This window comes from Mytilus galloprovincialis, chromosome 1 (assembly GCF_965363235.1).
Source record: "Mytilus galloprovincialis chromosome 1, xbMytGall1.hap1.1, whole genome shotgun sequence".
Taxonomy (NCBI): Eukaryota; Metazoa; Mollusca; class Bivalvia; order Mytilida; family Mytilidae; genus Mytilus; species Mytilus galloprovincialis.
Window position 1 is genome coordinate 104,510,868 of NC_134838.1, and position 27,635 is coordinate 104,538,502.

Consider the following 27,635-nt stretch of genomic DNA (forward strand, 5'->3'; position numbering starts at 1 on the left):
GACAGGTTCCTCTGCTGAATATTTCGTTGAAAGCTTGCTTCAAATTTCAGCCAATACCAAAACACGGGTATGATGTTTTAATATAAATCTAGTAGGAAGCTGATATACCAAATTTCACAGATTTTATGTGCAAAATTACAACGGAACATACAAAAATGCATTTTATTTAATTTGAAATGTTACGCCGGAGATGCAATTTTTAACGTAAAAGTAAGATTTGTGTGTTCAATAAAATAAACGTATGGTGCAAAAATTTATAGAATTAACTTAACATAAGAAAAACATGTCCGGGCCTTTCTGTAGATATATGGATGTTGGTGATTTTATTTTTTATAGGCAAATGGTTGCGTTCTTAAATCATATAATAACGTAATTTTAATCCGAACGCATTACTGTGCGTAACGTCACAAGATTTGAAATAGTTAAAACAGTTTACAGATAACTATTATAGTTGTGTTTTATGAGTAGTCTCTCAATACCATGTTTAAGCATGTGTTATATAAATAATAATGAATATGAATGAGTATTGTTGTCTAAATTATATACTTTTATCTTAGGTTAAACATCTTGTGTGCACATTTGGGCTTTATGATGGGTTGATGAAGAATAGTTTGGGCTTGTGCTCTTATCATTTTGTAATACAGATTATTTATTTATCATCTAATTTATTTATTTACAATTAATGTAAGTGAGCTTAACCTGCTGATAACGGAAGTCCTACATTGTACTGTGGATCGCAAGTCTGTACTTGATAGAAGATTTCTTGACACAAAGCCATTACCAGACCTGAAAACACTATCTTGTACAATACCAATAACAAATTGCAAAGAATATCAATGCAGATAAACAAATGAAGCATAGTTTTGATAATTTGCAGATTAAGTTAATAAACAAATAAATTATATAATTATAGAAGAAGAAGAAGAACAAGAACAAGAACAAGAAGAACAAGAAGAAGAACAAGAAGAACAAGAACAAGAAGAACAAGAACAAGAACAAGAACAAGAAGAAGGTACATACATAATGTGGCGGGGTTAAGCATGTTAACGGAATCACAACCACCACCATAACCTGGCACAGTGGTGTAACAGTACAACATAAGAACGAAAAATAAAAATCAGTTAAAAAAGGCTTAACTCATCAGATGGATACAAAGAGAAATACTACCGGGTACTTGTATATCCCAACAACATTATGAGTACACATTAGTACAGATATGAGAGTACTCGCAGTTACTGACAGCTAGTTCAAAGCCACTAACAACTAATAAAAAAGCATGCATATATTACTAAATATTAATGTATCCCAATCGAAAGCCCAACTATTTTATCTTGTTTGTGTCAGTGAATGCCAGATTGCAGAATCATTAATTCTTTTGAATTGCCCACAATGCAGATGTATTTGACATGCAAACATGTGATATTGCCTCGCGCAAACAAAAATACAAAAGTTTCTCATTTATTTTGTGTTTTATGAATCACTGTTCCTTATTAAAACCACAAAAACGATAAAAAAAAATATAACTTCGGGTAGGCATTTTGGTACATTATCGCCGGAGAATTGCAGGTACTTAGAAGTGTTATCCAAAATTAATTTAAGATGTAGAACCTTTTTCAATTCCCCTGACAGTACAATAAATTATACTAACAAAACACATTTTCCGCTTGTAAGGATAATACACAATTGATTTTACACCGTTAATTTTCCACTTGTAAGATCTACCCTTTCACTCGTCATATATTATAATATTAAACCGACAATAAAAATAGATGTTTTCTTTAGGCCATGGCATTTCATTACTTAATATGTACATTCGTTATAGTATATGCATCTTGTCTAGATTGGTTTTATACATGAACAATGTAAGTCGTGAAAGAGTGTATTGCTATAGGCTGAAAATGACCTCACCAACATGTAAAAATGTTACAATGTACGCCTGTTCCTGCGGCTGAATCTGGTGCATCATCATCGAAAATTTTAATCTCTTTCTTCAATTTTGATTTTTTATTTGAATTAGGAAAATTTCAACTTCCTCTTTCTTTCTTTTTGATTTCTGACCATATTTAATATAAATTTAAACATACCGTATGATTAGAATAGACCCTTTTCACTACTATAGTCAGAAATATAAGTGCTAAAAAGTAAAAAAAAATTATAAAGTTTATTTCTTTTAAATGTAATAACAGTGAGTGTTCTTAATCTTGAACTCGCGGAACTTCAATTCTAATATTGATGACCATGCCGAAAAGTTCAAGCAGACTTCCCCAATTGGACCCTTGTTACACATCGGGCGATTACGGAATTAACCGTTAATGACGATTTTCACCACTCCGCCAATCAAAATCATTGTAACATTTGGCAAATTCTTCGCGATTCTGTCATTTCTAAAATGGCTGAAGGTGGTGTTACGGATTCTTCTGCCCAATCTGCAATTTCAAATGCCAACGCACTGCTAGAGAATCAAAAGTCTGAGTTAAAGGAACTTTTGAAGAAGCCGCTGAAACGAGATGATAAATGGTGTGTTAAATATTTATGTTAAGTTTATTTGTATTTTATGTAATTTATGATTTTGGTTTCGGTTTCAATACCGGGTATGGACCGTCGTAACGAAAGTAAATGCAGCCAAATCGAAAGTGATTTGATGACAGTTCTATTTGCATACCGAGTCACTTGAAGACAAGAAAAGACAAACCATAACTGTAAACGTCAATTTGCAAACAAGAGAGGCCATGTTACTCTTGTTCCTGCTTGTTGATACATTGCACAATTCATTGGAAACACTACAGGGAAAACGGTACTATTTATTCTGCCATAGGCGACAATGTTAACATTTTCTAAATTTACCACTTTTTAAGATAAAAACCTGGATAAAACAGTTATATGTTGTGTTAGTACTTTATTACTCTGTTTTAAAAATTAAAGCCAAATAGTATCATGACCAACTTCCAACGGAGCTTGTTTATGTTATCCATGCCCACCGTCATTTTGCACCAAATTTATGAAATTTTGCAAGTCTTTTCGAATAATTCTCTAGAAAATATTTCAATAGGTTTTAAAATTTATATTGTAAATATACACACTGCAGTTATTCATAGATAAATAAAAAATATATTGTACCCTTACATCCAATCACAGCGCTCCTAATTTGACTTCCTTCACCTGCCTTGGGTACACAAAAGGCCAACCTAATGCTGGGAAAATTAAATACTACCGTTTTCCCTATACTGTGACATAAAGATATAAAGAATTCTTATGACATTATTAATGCAATACTGGGCTATTGTGAAAACCTTGGCTATAATAAATTCTTGTATGACCCCAGTACTTAAAGAAACATAGATCATTTTATGTCCCCACCCCTACATGCTGGTTTACCTCATTCTCTACTTCTTTCAGAAAAGCCTTAATAAACAACCTGTATCCAATCATATCTTATCTTATTTAAAAAGAATGATAAATAGTTCCATTTAAACAGATAAAATGGACAGTTCCATTCAATTTGTATTCATTTTATCAAAAATTTACAAGAAATGCACAAATTCAAGATTTTTCATACTAATCTCCATTCCATGCTTTAGTATATGCCATATTGTGGTTGAAATTTTTAGAGCTTGTTATAAAATCTATTATTCTGTCTTGAGATGATGAAAACAAAGATATTAGACACTTTAAACATTAAATATGCAAACTACTCAGCTATAAAGTTGCCTTTGTTGCCTGTATTAATCAATGAAAAAGCTGAATTATGTCCCTTGGGAGTATTAATTTCCAACAAAAGTCCTTTCAAACAGTAGGAAATGAAAAATTATTTATGTCTGATATAATAAAAGAAAGAAACTACAAAATGAAGCACTTTTGAAATATTTGCTGCATGCATTATCAAGAATGTGAACAATTCTTTACACAGGAGAGTATAAATTCTATGTAAATTTAGCCTCAAGTGGGCCTCTTTTTTCTTAGATGAACAATTCTAACACTGAAAATGCTTTCAATGTGACCAAATATTGCCTACTTCCATAAACAGTACAAACTAAACCAGACAATTTCCCATTTTAATAGATTATGTTTACAGAAATACCCAAGTTATACATTTAGGGAATTACGCAGCAAAAAAGGCAAACATTTCAGTAAAAAATATTTGTCGCGACTTGAATTCTGGTGTTTCCAATTGAAAAAATCATAGCGAAAGGTGAAATCAAATACAAAAGAACTATAATATGGTGCATTTTACACAATATAGTTAATATTGACATCCTAGAATAAAGTTTTATATCATTACCAATCAATTTGACCTATCATGATGACTCAGCACTTTTCTCAACACAGTATTGTTCTCAGTGAAAAATTTCTATTCTTTCTGATAAAAATCAAATGTACTAATCAAAAGTTTCAAAATAGTATAAAAGAATTGAAGTTTGAGTGACTTTGATTTCCCTTGCTATCTTCAGTATAGGGAAAACGGTACTATTTATTCTGCCATAGGCGACAATGTTAACATTTTCTAAATTTACCACTTTTTAAGATAAAAACCTGGATAAAACAGTTATATGTTGTGTTAGTACTTTATTACTCTGTTTTAAAAATTAAAGCCAAATAGTATCATGACCAACTTCCAACGGAGCTTGTTTATGTTATCCATGCCCACCGTCATTTTGCACCAAATTTATGAAATTTTGCAAGTCTTTTCGAATAATTCTCTAGAAAATATTTCAATAGGTTTTAAAATTTATATTGTAAATATACACACTGCAGTTATTCATAGATAAATAAAAAATATATTGTACCCTTACATCCAATCACAGCGCTCCTAATTTGACTTCCTTCACCTGCCTTGGGTACACAAAAGGCCAACCTAATGCTGGGAAAATTAAATACTACCGTTTTCCCTACAGACCATTTCGGCCATGAAATTAGGTTTTACTTTTATTTTTCATTAACCTAATAATAGTCGTATTAGCCATACTTTATTTCATTATCAACACATTAACAGTGATGTTTTACAGTTGTGGCATATTTGTAGCAGCCAGCAAGGTTGTTGATCAAATATTTTTAAACTTTGATGTATGGATCACTTTTATTTGAGATGATGTTTTTCACTCAGTAGAACATGGGAACTTTAAATGTTCCCAAAAGAGTAACTATCACTACATTTTAATTTGATGTAAAAACTTTCCTTCTATCTTACAATTTTACATGTTTATGATATCTTTATGGGATTTTTAAAACCATTATTTTATTTTAGGTTTTTATTGGATACTAAATGGTTTAAACAGTGGAAAAAGTATGTTGGATATGAAAGCTGGGATGCCTTCAATGTTGGACAGTCTGAAGCCAATCCAGGACCAGTTGATAATTCTCCATTGGTTGAAGAAGGTATGAAAGAGGGGTTTATAAGATTCAAATCATTTCCCTCATTTTCTTTAACAGTTCAAATGATAAATTGATAATTTTATTAGCTTGGAATAGATTTTTCGTCTTTATTATATGTTCAATAGAAAAAATCTGTATACTCCCTTTTTTCTTTTTTGTCTTATTATAATGCAAGCTGAATTGAGGAACATATTTATTCACCCAGTTTTACTGTTTTGTATGCAATGAATCCTACCTGAAGTTTGATGGCAGGGGACACAGCCTGAAGGAGCCTGACTCATCACCCTCTTATTTTGGCTAACAAGGACACTGATTCTACGTGATAAATTGAATAACATGATGAAAATAAATTGGGTAAATATTTATTTTAGGGAAGTTGAAAGAGCACCTGATAGATGAACTAGACTATCAACTTGTCCCTGAAGAAGCCTGGGGTAAAATTATGTCTTGGTATGGCATGATTGAAGGGCAGGTTGGTAATACTTTTTTGATCAGACTTCTTGCTGGCTTATTTAGTGAATGAACCACCTATTTGATGCCTTGTCTAAAAGAAGTCTTTTTTTACCTTTAATTTGTATAACTCATTAATAGCTTTAAGTAAATAACATGTCGGGGTCAAAAGAAAATCACTATGTTTGGCTTTGTTTAATTTACCCAAAGTTCTACACTCACAGATGAAAGTAAGGACTTGCTTTACCTGTGCTAGACTGTTGTCTTGATAGGGAAAAAAACAGAATACACACTACACTTCTGATATAACTACAGTCTTGGATTAGCCACTGGATAATATGTTTTTTTTTATGTTGTTGATCAATTTCACAGCAATTCATAAATATCAAACTAAAAGTCCATTTACCAATTATCAATTTGATTCTGTTTACTGTTATTACACACTTTAAACAAAAATTTATTCCCTTTGTCAATTGTAGACTGGTTCTATACTGGACAAAATTGGCTTTTTGCCCATGCAAAGCATGATGAATTGAACGTGATATATATCCGCTTTATAAGTTATAACTAATTTTTAATGAAAAATTAATTTCTGATGTCAAAAGCATTTAGCTTTTAACAACAAATTAATGCAATTAGATTATAAAAAACCTTAAAAGATTACTCACATTCAGTGTTTTCCATTCGGCATTTAAGCCGGGTGTGCCGACCACCTTCTTTTGAAAGCCGACCACCTTTCGATTTTAGGAGGTGGTCGGCTTTTTTTTCAAAATCCGGATTTTTTTCGGTTCCGTACCGTTAAAATTTGAATAGTTATCCCGCCTTGTTTTCATTGACAAAGATGGCGTCCAATCGTCAAATTTCAATGTTTTCATTAATCAATGGGGGAAAAGAAAAAGGCCGATGACGATGATGATAAAGAAAATACTAGACCAAATAAGTTAAATAAAATTGATAGTAATGTTGAAGTTGTGGAAATTGAACAAAAATCAACCAAACAACGGAAAAGACACGCAAGTGAAGACAAATATGAGCAAAACTTCAAATGACTTATAGTCACAGAGGAAGGATACTACTGTTCTGTGTTCCAAAAATACGGCACAAAAGCAAGAAACAGGACAGAAACCTGGATCGAAAGGCCTTAAATCCATGCAGATGCATAAAATTGTAAATGAAAGAAGAGATAAAAGAGATAAATTTTTGAAAAAATAAAATCAAATAATATTTGACAATTAATATGACTACTTCTATTTATGTTTGTTTAACTCCATTAAATGTGAATATTATACTAATCTTTATTTCTGTGACCCCCCCCCTCCCCCCTCCACGTGCACCCACAGTAAATTAAAAAAGGTTGGACATTTAAAAAAAAACCACCCGGTTGCAAGTTATTTTTTTAAAACACCCACCTTACCTTAGTGAAAAAGGGAAAACACTGACATTATGCACAGGTAAATTTGTTCTTTCTGTTAGCTCATCATTGTAATTAAAAAATGTATGTCCCTCAAAAGGGAGACAACTAAAAATGAGCTCTAATTACTGGGTCATTTATGGGAATTGGCAAATAGACTATTGACAAATACAAGAAATAAGATTGTTAAGGTAACTGGTCAAAAGCATCACTTTAATCAATCACCATAAGATAAGTTGAAGAAATATATTTGCTTGAAAAAGGTTGTCAAATTTGTTTTCAATGATAATGACTGTTCAATTTTATAGCATTGACATTGAATTGATCATATAAAATTTATATTTTTTCCTCTTTCAGACACCTGTAGAAAGGAAAGTAATAGAACAAGGAATGTTTGTTAAACACTGTAAAGTAGAAGTTTATATGCTAGATGTCAAAATGTGTGAAAATTCTAATTTGGAAAAAATAATCAACAAATCTATGAGCAGAGCTGATACAATTGGTAAGCACATGTATATATTGAACAAAACAAGTTAAAAAACATCAAGACATAAATTAAATAGCATTTATGTCAAGGTTTTCTACACTGTATACAAAAAAACATTCTCTTCAAATGTTTTAAATTCCACCATGAAACATTTTAATCTAATTTTTTGGGGTTACCTTTTTTTGTTTTAGAAGTCTAAAGATCACCACAAATGAAAAAGGGATAGGCAACAATTAGACATCATCCAAACAAAAAGGTATCACCGCAAAAAGGTCAACTTTGTAGATTTTATAGAAGACAACTGAAAATTAAACATTTATGAAATACTTTAACCATTAAATTTCAAGATTTTTGGTATATAGGAAAATGAAAAAATTTCCAAGGAATTTTAGAAACTATTGTTATTAATGGAAACCATTTAATTTTTCAGAGGATTTAGAAAAAGAAATGAGAAAAACCTTTGAAATTGCAGAAGACAAAGAAGTACGGCTGTGGTACAAGTACATGAGTAATACTTACGAACACCTTAGTAAAAAAGAAAGTACATTACAAGATGCTGCCTTGTATTCTGGACAGGTAGGTAACATTATAGGAGTAGTAATATCTCATATATAAATATATGTGAATAAATAAGATTTGAATAGAACTATTCTTTGCATATTTTTGATGATTTTTGCAAGAAAGATTTGATTTTATGACCATGAAGGCAATTACTTCCTTTCATCAGTTGTAAGTAAATGTTTTTTCAGTATTTTTTGTAAAACCATCGGGTAAATTGTAGAAAATTTGGCAGGAATAATACATTGAAGGCAGTCTTCACGCTGAGTGGCAGCCCAGGCTGGTAAAATTGCTCTCGGGCCTGTAAAAATCATATCTACAGGCCAACAAAATCTAACTCAAAATTTTCAAAAATTGAGCTCCAGGCCTGTAGATTTTGCAGTTCATTGTGAAGACTGTGAAGGTCCTTTTTAAAAGTCCTGATTTTTAAAGGATCAAAAACATTGCTGTTGGAGTAATCATGGCTTTCGTTGCCAATTTCTAAAAATTGTCTATACTGCTAGATGTTGAAATGGTATGAAACTTCACGGGATCAAAGAAAGAAAAGATATCCAAAGTAATTATGGTCTTTAATCATGTCATGTTTTAATGAGAAAAAGACACAGGAACATTAGAAAGCCTCTAAAAGATTGATCCATGTTCTTGCAAATAAGAATCTACATATAAGTAGAAATTTTATATTCGTCAGAATAGTAAAATACTGTTTTTATTTGACAGGTTATAGTCATAGAACAAAAGAATGAAGATGGAACATGGCCCAGACAAGCTAAAAAGTATGTAGATCACATGAACAAAAGAAAAGTCATTACCCTAAGAAATAAGGAAACTAGAAGTTACCACAGAAGTATATTTTGTTAATCTAAAACGTTTTTGTCTCTTCTGTGTCAAATGATGTAGAAGGTGAGACAGCTTTTGCCTTTTTGATAAAAGTTTTCAGTATACACATATGAAGAGACAGTTTTCTTAACAGGATGAGAATGAGCGATTGTGATAAACCATTACTATTTGATATACAATTGTATTCTACCCTTAGGCTGTTTTTCTGCTCTTTGATCAATTGTGTCTCTGACACATTCCACAATTTCATTCTCAATTTTAGCTTTTGTTAGCAGAACACTTTTATTTCATTGTTTATTTTAATATTCTGATTAGTTGTTTTGAACCAGCCATGGCAAACGCTATTCTATTTATTTTTTCAATTTCTCATTGCTCTCAAGTGTCTTAAAATTTACCTGAATATAACATGATCACAGGTTCAGCTTAAATTTTCATGTTGATGAGTTTTTGTCGAGCCTGCAACTTTTGTTGCAGAAAGCTCGACATAGGGATAGTGATCCGGCGGCGGCGGTGTTAGCTAAATTCTTAAAAGCTTTATATTTTAGAAGGTGGAAGACCTGAATGCTTCATACTTTGTATATAGATGCCTCATGTTACGAAGTTTCCGTCAGTCACATGTCCAATGTCCTTGACCTCATTTTCATGGTTCAGTGACCACTTGAAAAAAAAGTTCAGATTTTTTGTAATGTTGAATTCTCTCTTATTATAAGTAATAGGATAACTATATTTGATATGTGCGTACCTTGAAAGGTCCTCATGTCTGTCAGACAGTTTTCACTTGACCTCGACCTCATTTCATGGATCAGTGAACAAGGTTAAGTTTTGGTGGTCAAGTCCATATCTCAGATACTACAAGCAATAGGGCTAGTATATTCGGTGTATGGAAGGACTGTAAGGTGTACATGTCCAACTGGCAGGTGTCATCTGACCTTGACCTCATTTTTATGGTTCAGTGGTTATAGTTAAATTTTTGTGTTTTGGTCTGTTTTTCTCATACTATATGCAATAGGTCTACTATATTTGTTGTATGGAATGATTGTAAGGTGTACCTATCTAGCGGGCAGATGTCATGTGACCTTGACCTCATTTTCATGGTTCAGTGGTCAAAGTTAAGTTTTTGAGTTTTGGTCTTTTTATCTAATACTATATGCCATAGGTCATCTATATTTGGTGTATGGAAATATTTTATGATCTTTAGGTCAGTCGCGCAAGTTTTATTTGACCGTGACCTCATTTTCACGGTTCATTGCACAGTGTTAAGTTTTTGTGTTTTGGTCTATTTTTCTTAAACTATAAGTAATAAGTCAACTATATATGTTGTAAAGAAGCATTGTTAGCTGTACATGTCTGCCTGGCATGGTTCATCTGACCTTGACCTCATTTTCAAGGTTCCTTGGTCTTTGTTTAGTTATCTTGGTTAATGTTAAGTTTATGTGACAGTTGTATTAAAGCTTAGCTTTATACTTAGGACTATCAACATAATATCAATGATTAGTATAGAAGGCGAGACATTTCAGCGTGTGCACTCTTGTTTAGGTTTATCTATTTATATAAAAAAGTACTTGTTAAAGAAAGATTTTTTGTGGGCTGAAATAAGTCAACAAATTATGTTTTTGTTTGGTTTCTCCCATGCTTCACTTTTCATTGTTAAATAACTGAACATGCTTATCACATTTGTAACCTCTATCCAGCTCTAAGCAAATATTATTTCAATATCCCAATTTTGTGTATGTTTGAAACAAACAAAAATCATTTTGATTTTGTCTAATTTTAGCTAATGCCTGCCCCTTTAATGAGAATTTATTTTGTTTATCAGTACAAACAGTTACAACAGTGGTTCATATACTTCTACAAGGTCCAGTTCCAGTGGCTATGATTCTGGTTATGGTGGTTCATCCTATGGTTACTATGGTTATGACCAAGGCAGGGGTGGCAGTGTAGCACCTGGACTTTGTGGTCTGTCTAACTTGGGGAATACCTGCTTTATGAATTCAGCTATTCAGGTAAAATTTACAGTCACATAAATTTATAACAAAACAGTATAATTAGTGAAAAAACTATCAGAACTGTATGTTCTCTTCATCTTCCAGGGGATGCCCCTCTACCATGACACTTCTTAATGTTCCATGTCTCTAATGAGGAAATGTGACAAGTTTTAACATAATATAAAAAAAGAAGATGTGGTGTGATTGCCAATGAGACAACTCTCCACAAGAGACCAAAATGATGCATTATTAATGAGAGAATGAACAAATTGATTGTCTCCCATTTAAGTCTCAGTAATTAGTCCAAGTTGTTTCTGTTGAAAATTATTTGTAGGAAAGTTATAGGAATTATAATGATTATTAAAATAAAAAGACTGAAAACAGAAATTATGATTTATAATATTTATAAGAAATTCTTTTTATTTAATATAAAATGACTTCTATTTTTATACGACCGCATTTTGGGATCATATAATGGTATATATATGATATCGCCCGAAGACACATTTGGTTTATAACTTTAGTTTAAGTGAATGGATCTCTATGAAATTTAATAAGAAGGTTCAATACCAGAAAAGGAAGGTTGGGATTGAATTTGGGGATGATGGTCTCTACAGTTTAGGTATTAGGGGCCCAAAACTAGCATTTTTCTACTTTCTGAATAATAACTAGTGTAGAAGTATTTTTATTGCTCTGACATTGTACCACAATGTTAAATACCACAAGTAGAAGGTGGGGGTTATGGTGCTTACAGTTTAGGAATTAAAGGCCAAAAAGGGTTCATAAACAAGCTTTTTTGTTGTTTATGGACAATAATTTGTGTGTTAGTGTATGGAACTCTCTGACATTGTACCACAAGGTTTCATTTCACGAAAGGAAGGCTGACATTGAGTTTGGGAGTAATATTCACATTCATGCAAAAAAGGGCCAAAAACAAGCATTTTTCTAGTTTCCAGACAATAACTTGTGTTTAAGTGTATGGATCTCTCTGAAATAGTACTACAAGGTTCCATACTACACAGGAAAGGCTGAGAGCGTGTGTGGGGGTAATTGCTCCAAGGGTGGGTTCAATTTTTTTAAAGGGTTCCAATTTTTGTTTCTCAAAATTTGTCAAATTTCAAATTTTTTAAAAGTTTCAAGAAGATATCTCTAATTGCACATTATTTCACAATAGATTTGTAAGAACTAGACATATGTTTTGTGTCCGAAACCTATATTATGTTAAAAATTTGATCACAACCCAAATTCAGAGCTGTATCAAGCTTGAATGTTGTGTCCATATTTGCCCCAACTGTTCAGTGTTCGATCTCTGTGGTCGTATAAAGCTGCGCCCTGCGGAGCATCTGGTTTTATAAAAGTTTCTGTGTGCCAAAAAGAAAATTAACAGTAAAATGCAAATGTGGCAGTGGCTTCGGCACTATTTGCATTAGGGTTAACATTTCAAAACATTCAAAAGGTAGGAGACAGGTATACTTCATATCATGTACAGATGCATTATGTCATTATTCTTGACCTCAATGTTATATTTCTTTTATAGAAGAAAGAGTAAATTATTGCTGGTCTCTTTCTATTGCTATAGTAGATTTTTTTCATTTTGTCATATTCTGCATCATGGCTGTAATTGCTTTTATTCATTTATTGATTAAAAACAAAATATTACAAAAGAATCCAGATTTAATCTATATAAGTTGATTTATTTATACTTCCTGTTCAAAGTAAAAATATGTTTCCTGGTATTATATATAAGGGTGAGGGAAGAGATTATGAATCTTAAACTTCATAATATATTATGTGGAGTGTAAATATGTGTACAATAAAGAAAGATAACGACAAAGGGACAATAAAAAAAGTGGGAAAAAAACACAAAAAACTTACAATTTACAGAAGATTTTAAGCTGCATACGAGAGAGTTCAGTAGCCCCTTATTCTGACCTATGTTTTGAACTACACTGACTCTTTATTTTTTGTGAGTAATAAACCCAATTTAAGGGAATGATGTGATTTTCAATTTTTGAATTCTTGTGTATATTATATGCAATTGTGTTTCCCTTGAGTGATTGCATAAGGTTCACGTGTAGTATTTTAATAAAACTTATAAAAGTTGTGGATAGTAGGGATGGGACAAAGCCTGTAGATATTGAGGTCAATTGGTCAAAGGTTGAGATCACATTTGCAATATAGCTATACATGTTATAAAATTCTTTTAAATCATGGTTTCTTGATAATGTCACCTTTAGGTATCTTTCTTTTTTTAGGAAGCTTATATTGAGCATGAGCCTTCAAAACAAGTATTAAACAACTTTGATGAAGTTCTTTACATTTATATTACTATAACATTTTCTTCAGAAATATTATTATGTATTAAGTGGGACAATCCATCAATATGAGTTTGGGCAGAAAAGCTTGGCAGTTGTCACTAATATTTATAGAAATTTCAGCAGGAGAATAAATATATATTTCCTTTTTTGTAGTGTATGAGCAATGTTCCAAAGTTGACAGAATACCTGTTGAGTGACAGATGGATTAGTGAGGTGAATGAGAGTAATCCTCTTGGAATGGGAGGAGAAATAGCAAAGTCATATGCAGAACTTATCAAGGTCATGTGGTCTGGAAAGTATAGTCATACTGTTCCTCGTAACTTCAAAGTAAGTTGTATTAGTTATTGGTTTCAAGTAAAGAATAAAACTTTTTTACTTCAAATTTTTGTTTGATATAGATTTTTGTCGAGCCTGCAACTTTTGTTGCAGAAAGCTCGACATAGGGATAGTGATGCGGCGGCGGCGTTAGCTAACTTCTTAAAAGCTTTATATTTTAGAAGGTGGAAGACCTGGATGCTTCATACTTTGTATATAGATGCCTTATGTTACGAAGTTTCCGTCAGTCACATGTCCAATGTTCTTGACCTCATTTTCATGGTTCAGTGACCACTCAAAAAAAAAGTTCAGATTTTTTGTAATGTTGAATTCTCTCTTATTATAAGTAATAGGATAACTATATTTGATATGTGCGTACCTTGCAAGGTCCTCATGTCTGTCAGACAGTTTTCACTTGACCTCAACCTCATTTCATGGATCAGTGACCAAGGTTAAGTTTTGGTGGTCAAGTCCATATCTCAGATACTATAAGCAATAGGGCTAGTATATTCGGTGTATGGAAGGACTGTAAGGTGTAAATGTCCAACTGGCAGGTGTCATCTGACCTCATTTTCATGGTTCAGTGGTTATAGTTAAATTTTTGTGTTTTGGTCTGTTTTTCTCATAATATATGCAATAGGTGACCCAAGGGTCCGGAAACGGTCATATATGCCAGACATGACCGATTCGGAAACTCAAAAGTCCTAAATCATTTATTGGGATTTAGGTCAAATTTTATTTTTCAACAGAAATAATTTCGGTCATTTCGTTGAGATTGAGTTTCAAATCGCCATTTTAAACATATTTTTGTTTTGTTATCGATTTTATGTAATTAAAATGCCACTCCAGTAAAGTGTTATAATCCTAAGGGCCCTCCTAATAACTATATTAATGCCTCGGGGAGCTATTGGCTAATGATCGCTAATCTCTTTACCTGTGTTTAAAGTTCACACCTGGCTATTTATCACAAGCTCCGAACCAATATTATAAAGAAATTAAAATTCTATACCAACTGTCTTCATTATTTAATTACTTTTCAGCTAAGACAATTGTCAATAATGATTTAAAATTTAATTAAAAAACTTGATTTAATTTACGTAGAAAAAAGATTTTTTTCACTACTAACACACGTGCTTTGTTTACTATGATACGCATGCTTAAAATTCTCTTCTGCAGATTTGACACTAAGTCATAAATTTAAAATGATTTCTTGCTAAATAAAGCAAGTGCAACTATTTTCATTAATATTCTTACACTATTAAAGGTCAAATATTAAAAAAACCATGTTTTCCTGTGAATTTGATAAACAAAACTAATCCCGGAAATAAATCCGGAATTGTTCGTTTTAGTATTGTCGCATTATATCCGGTTTGAATTTCGACTTCAGAATCGAAAGAAACGTAAGCGATGACTGAGAAAATTACCATTTTGAGTCATTAAAATCATTTTATTCTTAAACTGTTGCCTTCCCTTAATTGCTTTTGATCGATTTTAGGAAAATGGTAGGATAAATCATGAAGTAAACGCGATGCAACAGTGAAAAAAGTTCGTTGATGCTACAAGTATGAGCATACTCATGCAGTGAGGAGATTTTGACAATCTGTTTTTGAAAAAGGGCACCAACTTTTATGTTATATGAAAATGACCGAAATTAGGTGAAAAAATTTCCGGATCCTTGAATAGGTCTACTATATTTGTTGTATGGAATGATTATAAGGTGTACCTGTCTAGCGGGCCGATGTCATGTGACCTTGACCTCATTTTCATGGTTCAGTGGTCAAAGTTAAGTTTTTGAGTTTTGGTCTTTTTATCTAATACTTTATGCCATAGGTCATCTATATTTTGTGTATGGAAATATTTTATGATCTTTATGTCAGTCGCACAGGTTTTATTTGACCGTGACCACATTTTCACGGTTCATTTCACAGTGTTAAGTTTTTGTGTTTTGGTCTATTTTACTTAAACTATAAGTAATAGGTCAACTATATATGTTGTGTAGAAGCATTGTTAGCTGTACATGTCTGCCTGACATGGTTCATCTGACCTTGACCTCATTTTCAAGGTTCATTGGTCTTTGTTTAGTTATCTTGGTTAATGTTAAGTTTATGTGACAGTTGTATTAAAGCTTAGCTTTATACTTAGGACTATCAACATAATATCAATGATTAGTATAGAAGGCGAGACATTTCAGCATGTGCACTCTTGTTTTAATTTAGTGTGTGTTTTACAGTGTTAATTGTCTGAAATAAATGTATGTCTACCTAAAACTATACTTTTTCATATTTGATTAAAATTTGATCTGTAAGATTTATTGTAGAGTTAAATTATTAAATTTTAACTTTCTTGATTGGATAAATCTGATAATCCCCTGGTACCAACGTAAGAATTTATAATAGTGAAAACAAGTTTCATTTATCTGATGTTTTTAAAAAGTAATAAACAAAATATAGTTTATCATTATATGTTTGTAATTTTCTGCAGGTTGCTGTTGGAAGATTTGCTCCACAGTTTTCTGGATACCAGCAACAAGACTCACAAGAATTGCTGGCTTTCCTACTGGATGGTCTACATGAAGATCTGAACCGAATCCATAAAAAACCATATATAGAACAGAAAGATACAGATGATCGGCCTGATGAGGTAATCACTATTGGATATTCATTTAATGGTCAATCTTCTAGTTTGTGGTAATTACAAATTTTGTAGACAAATTTCTATAACTATCCACAATCAAGTTCACAAACCAAAATATGAAGTAATCACTGACAAGCAATAAATTAAGAATATTAACTTCTTTGAATAATTTTTCATTTTTAATTATAGCTCGTAGCCAAGGAATCTTGGGAAAACTACAGGAAGAGGAACGATTCTGTGATTGTTGACACTTTCCATGGATTGTTGAAATCCACTGTTCACTGTCCTGAATGTGATAAAATATCTGTGACTTTTGATCCTTTTTGTTATCTTTCTCTACCACTCCCAGTCAAAAAGGAGAGACAATTGGAAATATTCTGGGTTCCACTTAGTCCCGAAAAGAAACCTGTGCAGGTAATGTTCAAATGTATTAAAGTATATTTTCATGAGAAAAATATATGTATGAAAACTATATTCAACCATGCAATGAAATAAATTTCTGGAGAGACAGAAAAAAGAAAATAGAACTCTGCAAAATAAAAGCTTACAACTAGACAATTAGCAGACACCAGTTAGTCAATTTAGCTTATGTCAAATAATTTTCTGCTAAATTCAGATAAAACTTTTCTCATATGGATTCATAATCATTTTAATGTTCTATTTTGTAGTTTAAATTAATAGTGCCAAAAATGGGAAGTGTTTTAGACATGTGTAAAATATTGTCAGAAAAAGTAGGAGTAGAACATTCAAAGGTATGTATTATAGCATTTAAGCATTTTAATCTTTAAACTGAATATTGACTTCAATTTCTTTATATTATGTGTTGAGACTATGAACTATGTTTTCTTTTTAATTATCCTTGCAGAGGTATTTCATTAATATTGTGTAGAGTATTTAAGGATGTACTTAGCTGAGGCCAGGTCAAAATTAATAAATTATGAAGTTAAAATTGATACTTTAAGCTGGTAGAGCATCAATTAAGGATAAAAATAAGCTAAAAATATTGATAGGTCATGAACCTCCTTTCCGAGATATTTGAGATTTAATGGCGGGAAAAGACTGACTTGGACTTTTACCTTATATTTGCATTGGTATTATTGGGCCTCAAAACAAAAGAAAGAAAATCAAGAATCTTCTAAAATTTTGGTAAATAACCTTTCATGAGCTATTAAGTCTTATATGAAAAAATAAATGGGTGTTATGGGGCAAAATATTTTAAATTGTATTGTATGGAAAAACACCAAGGAGTCCGAACATTTGACACACATTCCAAAACCTCACCTAATGACCTAAGTACATCCTTAATAGTAAAAAAAAAAAAAATGAGGGTAAACTTTAATGAGGCATCAAGGTAATTTAATTTGAATGTGAATTTGTGAATTGCATTGCATATAGTTCTATTTTATACTGTACACCATCAGGAAATTGGGAGATTTTCATTGATCAATTGTATCTTCGTACTGCTATATCAACTTTAAATTTGCGGCAGCTAAGAAACAAATATAAAGCCACAATGTAAATGTGATCTACTATATTAATTACAGATGGCAGTAACAGATGTTTATAACCATAGATTCCACAAAGTGTTCAATCCTGAAGAAAGCCTTAGCTATATTCTAGACAGGGATGATATATTTATGTAAGTAGAATGTAGGCTGATTACCCATGACTGTGTTGCAATCCAATTTATACCATATTCAGTAAAATTTGTATTAAAATGTAATAACATTTCTTCTTTTTTTTCTCACTTTTACTTAGCATAGTCATATACTTTCCAATAGATTAATTTTTACAGTCCACCAATTGTTGTGCTTAAACTCCTCCATGGTATCTTGTCATTGATTTGTAGTTCTAAATTACAGCACTATATGCAAATAATGTCTTAATACTTTTTAGTTCCAAGGCTTTTATAAGTTAAGTTTAAAATTATAATTACAGATATGAAGTACCTGTTTCAACAAATGATGATCCTGACACAGTCATTGTTCCTATATATATGAGGGAGAAGAAGTAAGCATTTGTCTAAACCTTGTATCTATATTCCTCAGGATACTCATTCAACCTATTATACAGTACCGTTTTACTGACTTCTGGTTTAAAACCTGAAACAATTTCAGTAAGAAAAAAGAGTGTTTCATTCATGCTTTATATTATATTAAATATTGAAGTGAGAGAATTTTCAATAAACTTTTGTTTGTATCCATTTGCAAAATAGTTCTCTCTGCAGTCTAAATTAAGATGCTCAAGTTAAAACTAATTGGCATGATCAGCATCAAATATGCTTTTAGTGGAAACCGAGGTGTCCTTGATATATATTTGTACATTATTATTAATGTTAAAGACTTGACATTGGCAATTTTGTTGTTGCTTAGAATTTGAAATTTAATTAGTAATATTTTAAAGGAACAGATATATATATACAAAAATCCTTACTTACTTCCAAGTCAATTCGCTGGTTCAGAATCTAATGCATTCTGGGTAATATTTTCAATAGCATACACCAACACGTTGCTTAACAATTGAAATTCGACCAATGACCTTGTGTTATTTTCTTATTGGTGTACGAACAATGAGATTACCCATAGACCTTTAGAAAAGGCGAATTGGTTTTGTAGTTTAAAAAAACTGTAGTTATGATTTAATTTGTCATAATAAGTAACTGTCTGATTTGGATAATTTCCAGAACAATAACTTAATTGTTGATTTTATTATTTTAGAAGTAGAAACAGTTACCACAGTGGTTCATTTCAGCTCTTTGGTCAACCATTACTGCTGCCAGTATCTAAGAAGAATTGTACATATGAATCTTTCTATAACACCTTACTTCACAGAATATCGTAAGTAATGATTCAAATAAAAAAATTGTGATTAAAAACACCATAATTATTAATACAATATAAAAGTAACATAAAAGTTAGTTTATATTGGTTTTTCTATCAAGCCGTATTGAACGTATTATATAGTCAGAATTTAAGAAGGATCTTTTTTCAACTTTTTATGACCATGTTGTGGTGGAGTGGGAAATTATGTTTTACCTTTGTCAGTCAATATCTCACAATTAGTTTTTGTTCACCTACTTTAGTTTGCCTCAACCAAATGTAATGAAACTTTACCACAATGCATTTTATAATTGGCTTCAATTTCACTGTTCTTGTCCCTTTATAAATGGAATATTGCTTAATTTGCTGTTTTCACTCAAATTCAGTTTTCAACAAAATGTTATAAAGCTTATACACAATACTTATTACTACCAAACACAGATCAAATTCGAATTCGGGTGGCTTCACTTTTGCAGTTCTTGTGTGTCCCTATGTTAATTAAAAAAAATCAGAATTTTCTGTATATTAGAAATCCCATGGACAAATTCTTCATTTATGTTATATATAATGCAGACGGTATGTGAAGATGCCTGCTGAAGATGACAAATGGTGGTTAGTAGAGAAGGATGGAAAGATGACGAATGGTACCAGTGAAGATGAGAAAGATTCTGATGAAGACAAGAAAGATGGTATTATTCATTGTTGTTTGAATATCTCTTTAAAACTGTTCTCCTTTGGTTAAATACAATGGATTGGGGAAATTAAAAGATTAAAAGCTTATTTTCCAATATTAGTTCTTCGAGCTGAAAGTTCAAAGTATACATAACCTATATTATATGCATGTTTTCTGGTACTTAAGGTATTGACAGCGTGTGGTGTAATCTATTTATGTTTCATTGATCTTGGCAAAGTTCAGTTTTAATCGTTACATGTGTAATCAGCATTTAGCTTATTTTTGAATGCATCAAGATATAAACTACAAAAAAATTAACCAAAAGATAATTTTGACACCTTTATTTGACATTGATTACCTAACCATTGTAACGTTCTTAAAATATTATATTGGTCACTGGATGTGCATCACTCTTAGAAGATAAATGAAATGATTTGAATATCATATTTCATTTACAGATGATACACAGATGGATACATCAAGTGATACCAAAGAAAATCTCACCAATGGAGATATAAATGGGGAAGTGAATGGACATGATAAGACTGAAAAGACATCACCTTTAATGTGTAAATTTACTTTGGTAAATTCTTATGGCAGTACAGAATTAGGATGTAAAATGGCACAAGATGGACAGCCTCTCAAACTTAGTCATAGGACTTATGTAGCTGTAGATTGGAATCCATTAGCCCAGGAAAAGTTTTATGATGACAAAGCTGCTGAGGTAAATCTTATTGAAATATTCACTCTTTTTTTAATACTGTAAAGAATTGTCTCGCTGCTCTGTTTTCTTTCTATGTAAGATAATATTTTTAAAATGTAGTTAACTCAAGTCTGGGAGATAAAGTACAATCTCTTGAACTGGACTGAAATGAAATTTTTCAAGTTATCTCCAATTATATATCTAATTCTAATTTATGCCGCCGTGAAGTCTGACATTTTTTTCTACAGATGTTATATTCTGACACCAAACAAACTTCTTTATTACCTTTAAAAAGTAAGTCTTAGAGTTTCCTATATTTCTGAAATTTCCAAAATGAACATTTAAGTTGTGTTGTGTTTTTATACGACCGCAAATTTTGAAAAAATTTTCGTCGTATATTGCTATCACGTTGGCGTCGGCGTCGTCGTCGTCGTCGTCGTCGTCGTCGTCGTCGTCCGGCGTCCGAATACTTTTAGTTTTCGCACTCTAACTGTAGTAAAAGTGAATAGAAATCTATGAAATTTTAACACAAGGTTTATGACTATAAAAGGAAGGTTGGTATTGATTTTGGGAGTTTTAGTCACAACATTTTAGGAATTAGGGGCCAAAAAGGGCCCAAATAAGCATTTTCTTGGTTTTCGCACCATAACTTTAGTTTAAGTTAATAGAAATCTATGAAATTTTGACACAAGGTTTATGACCACAAAAGAAAGATTGGGATTGATTTTGGGAGTTTTGGTTTCAATAGTTTAGGAATAAGGGGCCAATAAAGGGCCCAAATAAGCATTTTTCTTGGTTTTTGCACAATAACCTTAGGTTAAGTAAATAGAAATCTATGAAATTTAAACACAATGTTTATGACCACAAAAGGAAGGTTGGTATTGATTTTGGGAGTTTAGGACCCAACAGTTTAGGAATTAGGGGCCAAAAAGGGACCCAAATAAGCATTTTTCTTGGTTTTCGCACCATAACGTTAGTATAAGTAAATACAAATCTATGAAATTTAAACACAAGGCTTATGACCATAAAAGGAAGGTTGGTATTGATTTTGGGAGTTTTGGTCCCAACAGTTTAGGAAAAAGGGGCCCAAAGGGTCCAAAATTAAACTTTGTTTGATTTCATCAAAATTGAATAATTGGGGTTCTTTGATATGCCGAATCTAACTGTATATGTAGATTCTCAACTTTTGGTCCCGTTTTCAAATTGGTCTACATTAAGGTCAAAAGGGTCCAAAATTAAACTTAGTTTGATTTTGACAAAAAATGAATCGGTTGGGTTCTTTGATATGTTGAATCTAAAAATGTACTTAGATTCTTGATTATTGAAGTTTTTTGGTCCAGTTTTCAAATTGGTCTACATTAAGGTCCAAAGGGTCCAAAATTAAACTTTGTTTGATTTCATCAAAAATTGAATCCTTGGGGTTCTTTGATATGCCAAATCTAACTGTGTATGTAGATTCTTCATTTTTGGTCCTGTTTTCAAATTTCAAATTCTACATTAAAGTCCAAAGGGTCCAAAATTAAACTAAGTTTGATTTTAACAAAAATTGAATTCTTGGGCCTCTTTGATATGCTGAATCTAAACATGTACTTAGATTTTTGATTATGGGCCCAGTTTTCAAGTTGGTCCAAATCAGGATCTAAAATTATTATATTAAGTATTGTGCAATAGCAAGTCTTTTCAATTGCACAGTATTGTGCAATTGCAAGAAATATCTAATTGCACAATATTGTGAAATAGCAAAATTTTTTTTAATTAGAGTTATCTTTCTTTGTCCAGAATAGTAAGCAAGAAATATCCTATTGCACAATATTGTGCAATAGCAAGAATTTTTTTTAATTGGAGTTATCTTTCTTTGTCCAGAATCAACTTAAATCTTTGTTATATACAATATACAATGTATATACACTTTTTACTACCAACTGATAAATTTAAATAATCTTTACCATTCAGTGATAACAAGCAGTTTTTTTACATCTTAATATTTTATGATGTATTTAAATGAGTAGTTATTGTTGCAAACTCCATTAGAAATTTGAATTGATATCAGTTTTGAAAAAGGGAAACGGGGATGTGAAAAAAAGGGGGGGGGGTTAAATTTTTCTCATTTCAGATTTCATAAATAAAAAGAAAATTTCTTCAAACATTTTTTTGAGAGGATTAATATTCAACAGCATAGTGAATTGCTCAAAGGCAAAAAAAACCTTTTAAGTTCATTAGACCACATTCATTCTGTGTCAGAAACCTATGCTGTGTCAACTATTTAATTTTAGATTTAAAAAGTTTGAAGAAGAAATCTTTAATTGATTTGTAAAATCTTGGCATTTGTTTTGTGTAAAAAAAACCATGTAATGTCAAAAATTTGATCACAATCCAAATTCAGAGCTGTATCATGCTTGAATGTTTTGTCCATACTTGCCCCAACTGTTCAGGGTTCGACCTCTGCGGTCGTATAAAGCTGCGCCCTGCGGAGCACCTGGTTTTTCTTGGCATGATAAGACACTTGCAATAAATGTTAAAAAAGAATTATGAATGTCTATTGTTGTGCGAGTGAGTCAATTTAAAAAAGGTATTTTATATTTAGGACTTTGAACAAGATGACAGTATTAATCACAAACCTCAAAAGAAGCAAGTGATTCAACTAGGAGATTGTCTGGATTTGTTTACCAAAGAAGAGCAACTAGGGGAAAATGATTTATGGTATGAATTTATACTGAAACATGGTTCTTGAATTTTTTTATCTTGTTTTTTTGAAACAGAATAAATTGGGTGGAAGGATTCCTACATTGCTTCAAAAAGTCTTAATATTTTAATTGTTACTTTGTATTTGTAATTTTGGAAATCTATCACGAAGTAGTGAGTAGCTCATAAGTCAATGAAGCAAGATATCCATGCTAATGGAAGTAATAATAAATACCATATCAACACTATTTTTTCAAAGGTTGTTTCATTAAATGTCAGATTTAGCATACTGGAGATAAAGAAGTAGCATTCCCTGATTTGAAGATTACTGTTTAAGTTGCTACTTTTCTTGTCCATTATAAATGAGTTCAGTTCAAAAATATTACAAGGTTGGTTAGAGACATTATTTAGCATTTGAAATTATAGATCAGATTCCTTTCATAACAATGTTTTTGATATGTTTTAGGTATTGTCCCAGGTGTAAGAAACATCAACAAGCAACCAAGAAGTTTGACTTATGGTCTTTACCAGATGTTCTAATCATTCACCTCAAGAGATTCTCCTACAACCGATACTTCAGAGACAAGATAGATGTAATGGTGGAATGTCCTCCAAGGTAACTTACAGCTCAAATGTCTCTAAAAGTTCTATCTTGGGGACTGTACAATTACATGTAAGATCAATGCCTATTGAACTCGCAAAGAATATCAAATTGGATTATAAATTTGTCAACAAACTGTGTAAAATATGTAAGAAAGTCAGAGTTTTATTCCCTGCCTATGATTGTAGGGGGGCATTGTGTTTTATGGTCTAAGCACTGTCAGTCTGGTCATCTGTATATGTGTCCCTCAATCATGTTTTGCTAGAATGTGTGGTTATTCTGACAAGACATATGCTCAGTAGAACCTGTATTACTATTTATTTCATAGAAAATGCCTTTTCAGCACATTTATACTTTTTTCAAATATGATGCAATTAAAAGTCTTGAATACTTGAATAACCAATTAAGGACACTGGTTTTTACTAAACAACTGCAGATTTTATGAAAGTTAATGAACTGTTTATATTTCAGAGGATTAAACATGAACAAATACATGATAAACAACAACCATGGAGCTGCTAAATATGACTTGATAGCTGTATCTAACCATTATGGAGGCCTGGGAGGGGGACATTGTAAGTTCAAAACCTAGAAAATATTATTTATTGTAGTATTTTTTGTTTCTTTGTGTAAACATCTCATGATATGAAAAATACAGGAAAATATCAATAAAAGCTAATGGAGCATTTATGATTTTGGTATTTTCCATATATATTTATAAATAGAATAAATGGTAGTAATAGCTATAAAAAATATATCTTTGCAACAAGTCTGTGATTCTGTAATAAAACTGTGTAGTTGTTACAGTTTATCTTTTAATATTACAGACACAGCCTATGGTAAAAACAAAGAGAATAGTGAGTGGTATTACTTTGATGATTCTAGTGTGTCCTCGTCATCAGAAGATGATGCTGTTGTAAGTAACACCTTTATGTTAATTCATCAAGATGCTTTAAGCCAAATTATATTGCCAAATCTGTGAATTTTCAAGGATATTTACTGCAGTTAACTCATGGTTTAATATTTAACATCAGAAGACTTATCAAAAAGGAGATAATGGAACAAACCCTAACAATTGGTACAAGATTAATATTAAACCATAAAATGGCAGAACAATTGAACAAAGAGACAGGTACAAAATCGAGACAAATATACCAAATAATGCAGGTAGTTCCTGATAGCAAGCTCAATGTTCCTATTTATAGATTTACAGGGTTTCCGCTGGCGGTAAAAAAATAATAGTTATGGCAATTAAAATTCGTCATTGGCGAAAGGAATATATAACGATTTATTTTCAACCATCTTGTTTATTTAAGTTTTTCTGGTTTCTCGGACTTTACCTGATCGGACAATACCCGGAATTCACATTGAATTCGTTAAGATTTTGACAGAAAATCAATAATCAGCTGATTGCATTTTATAGCCATCGACAACGAAGGACTAATTAATAAAGGTGTTGATTGTATTGTCTGACGAAATGATATGGTTAAATGGCGTCCATCAAATGTCACATAAAGGATTTATTAACCACTTTGCGACACAAGTGTTTGAAGCAAAATTTTGACATCTCCTCTCCTTCTTTTAATGATAGTAAAGAAAAAAAAAACTGTTATTATGACGAAAAATGTTCAAAAGCAAGAACAATCTCTGATTTAAAACTTTATCCTTTGACTTTGATATAGATAATTAATTTGAGTTAGTACTTTAAAGTCGTTTCAGTGACACACGTGTTTCACTTCACAACTTTTTCATTTACAATGGTCTAGAAAAGAAAATTTTTGTTATATGACGAAATATATTCAAAAGATTGAGAAGATTGGAGCAACCCCTCAAATGAGAGTAACCCTTCAATGTAATGACTACAACTTAAATGAGGGATCAATTTCTAGCGACAAAAACTTTTGTTAGTTGTAAAAACCACTTCTTAGTACAAAAAGGCACATATTTTTTTTTAAGAAACTTTACCAAAGAATTGTACATCTTTCTGGTACTATATGGTTAAAACATGTCCAAGAATTTTTTTATATTCCTGGACTTATATCTTCTTTATATTTTAAGTAAGTGGCTCACTTCTTTTAAAGTTGTTCAAAATATAAGAAATTTTCCCTCTTTTAAGTTAAAAAAAAAGTTCTTCTTTTTTAAAAGTTAATGTTCAGTGTTTATTCATTACAATGTAGACTCTAAGATATGTTTGAGAGAATAATCATAGACAACAATTGGGCAAACTCATCTTATTTGGGAGGGTGGAAAAAAAAAAGAAAATTTTATACGAAAAAATATACATATGTTACTTGGCTAACAAAATGATAAAGTGGCGAAAAATATATTGTTCTAACGAAAGAGGTGGTAAAAAAAATAATTGACCCAGGGGAAACCCTGTAGATTTAAATACAGAATAATTGATATTTTTGGATGATTTAAATATATTGCCAATTCTTTATATTTAGAACTTTTTTCATTTTATAATAAATTAATGTATAAGAACTTTTTCAAGTTTGCCAAATATTTGCTTATTCTATTTCTTTTAAATTTGTTCATTTCAGTCAAAGGCAGCTTATGTAGTAGTGTATCAGAAACAGACACAGTGTCAGCCTAATTCTAAGTCAAGTACTACAACAATGAATGGTCAGTGTGAACAGATGGAAACATAATGTTATCTTAAAACTTAGTTTTCCACAATTGTCAGTTATATGACATACAGGAAGTAGAATCTACAAGCTGATGTGATAAAGAACTTTTGTATTTGTTGTTACAAGACAGTCATCTAACATCTTTCTGATTTACTTGGCTTCTTAGTTTTCTAAAGAGGAAAGCAAAAAAGAAAACAGTGTACTAAACCAAAAATACAATGCATGGGAAAATTGGTCTTCACATGAAATTTGCCAACCACGTTTAATAGTCCTAGATTTTATAAAACTAATTAGGATGTAAGCAGAAATTATGTATGAGTTGACAGATTTTTTGACAAATTGTTATATTCACATTATTGCTAGGATATTTAAAAAGTTCACACAGCATTTAATTTAGCTAATGTTCAGCTATTCAAAATATGTCATGGAAATCAAAAGGACTATATTATATAATCTGTTGTTTACATAAATGGAAAAGGTAGATTAAATTACTATCTTTTAAAAATATTATGGTTTAAACACAACATAAATGACATGAAATTCCTAATTATGTATAGACAATCTGCTATGAATAATATGGAATGAACAAAGTATAGCTATCTTCAGTGTTGATAGTGACAAATTTTGTATTCAGATTTATAGCTCATAAACATATACTGAAAAATAAACATGTATTAAAACAACATAGATTTTGAAATTGTAAATACTATTTTATGCCATGTACATTAAAGTGCTAAAATTTATATAAAATATAAATCATTAAAACCACTAACTGTAGTACTTTCATTTTGTAAATTTAAAAGTGTATCCAGCATGTTGAGGGGAGATAATAGCTCGCATGATGCATCTTTGTATGCTATGCCACAGTTAAATGTTGTTTTTTAAATCCAATATATTTAGGGATATATATTTGAACATGATAATGTAATGTAATACTTTAGAATAACCATTTTCTAAGGATCCTTATATAGTTACCTAGAATTTTTATGACATCAGCAATATTTATTTAGATGTCAAATTGATTCATTGAAATTGAGAAAAAATATGAACATATTTCTTATTCAGCTATTCTCTATTTGAAAGTCTGTCATGTGTATTGTTTTTAGAAATCATTTGTTTGTTTGCCATCATCATATGTTTTAATTACACTGTAATAGTATAT

General features: G+C 31.3%; 1 protein-coding gene across 2 annotated transcripts; it reads left to right on the forward strand.

The window, feature by feature from the left end:
• The first annotated feature begins 2,361 nt into the window (after positions 1 to 2,361).
• LOC143048435 (ubiquitin carboxyl-terminal hydrolase 15-like) lies at positions 2,362 to 27,153 on the forward strand. Of its 2 annotated transcripts, none has more exons than XM_076222116.1 (21): positions 2,362 to 2,517; positions 5,243 to 5,373; positions 5,742 to 5,842; positions 7,589 to 7,733; positions 8,149 to 8,294; positions 8,994 to 9,049; positions 10,930 to 11,116; positions 13,570 to 13,743; positions 16,213 to 16,371; positions 16,555 to 16,779; positions 17,034 to 17,117; positions 17,910 to 18,004; positions 18,304 to 18,375; positions 19,083 to 19,202; positions 19,758 to 19,873; positions 20,316 to 20,581; positions 23,145 to 23,260; positions 23,709 to 23,858; positions 24,315 to 24,418; positions 24,671 to 24,759; positions 26,387 to 27,153. In XM_076222116.1, exons 1-21 carry the CDS (start codon positions 2,390 to 2,392, stop codon positions 26,492 to 26,494), a joined length of 2,772 nt encoding a protein of 923 aa, XP_076078231.1. In that variant the 5' UTR covers positions 2,362 to 2,389; the 3' UTR covers positions 26,495 to 27,153. The 2 variants fall into 2 exon arrangements, with proteins under 2 accessions (XP_076078231.1, XP_076078242.1); XM_076222127.1 differs by having other exon boundaries at positions 10,969 to 11,116.
• Positions 27,154 to 27,635: the final 482 nt, after the last annotated feature.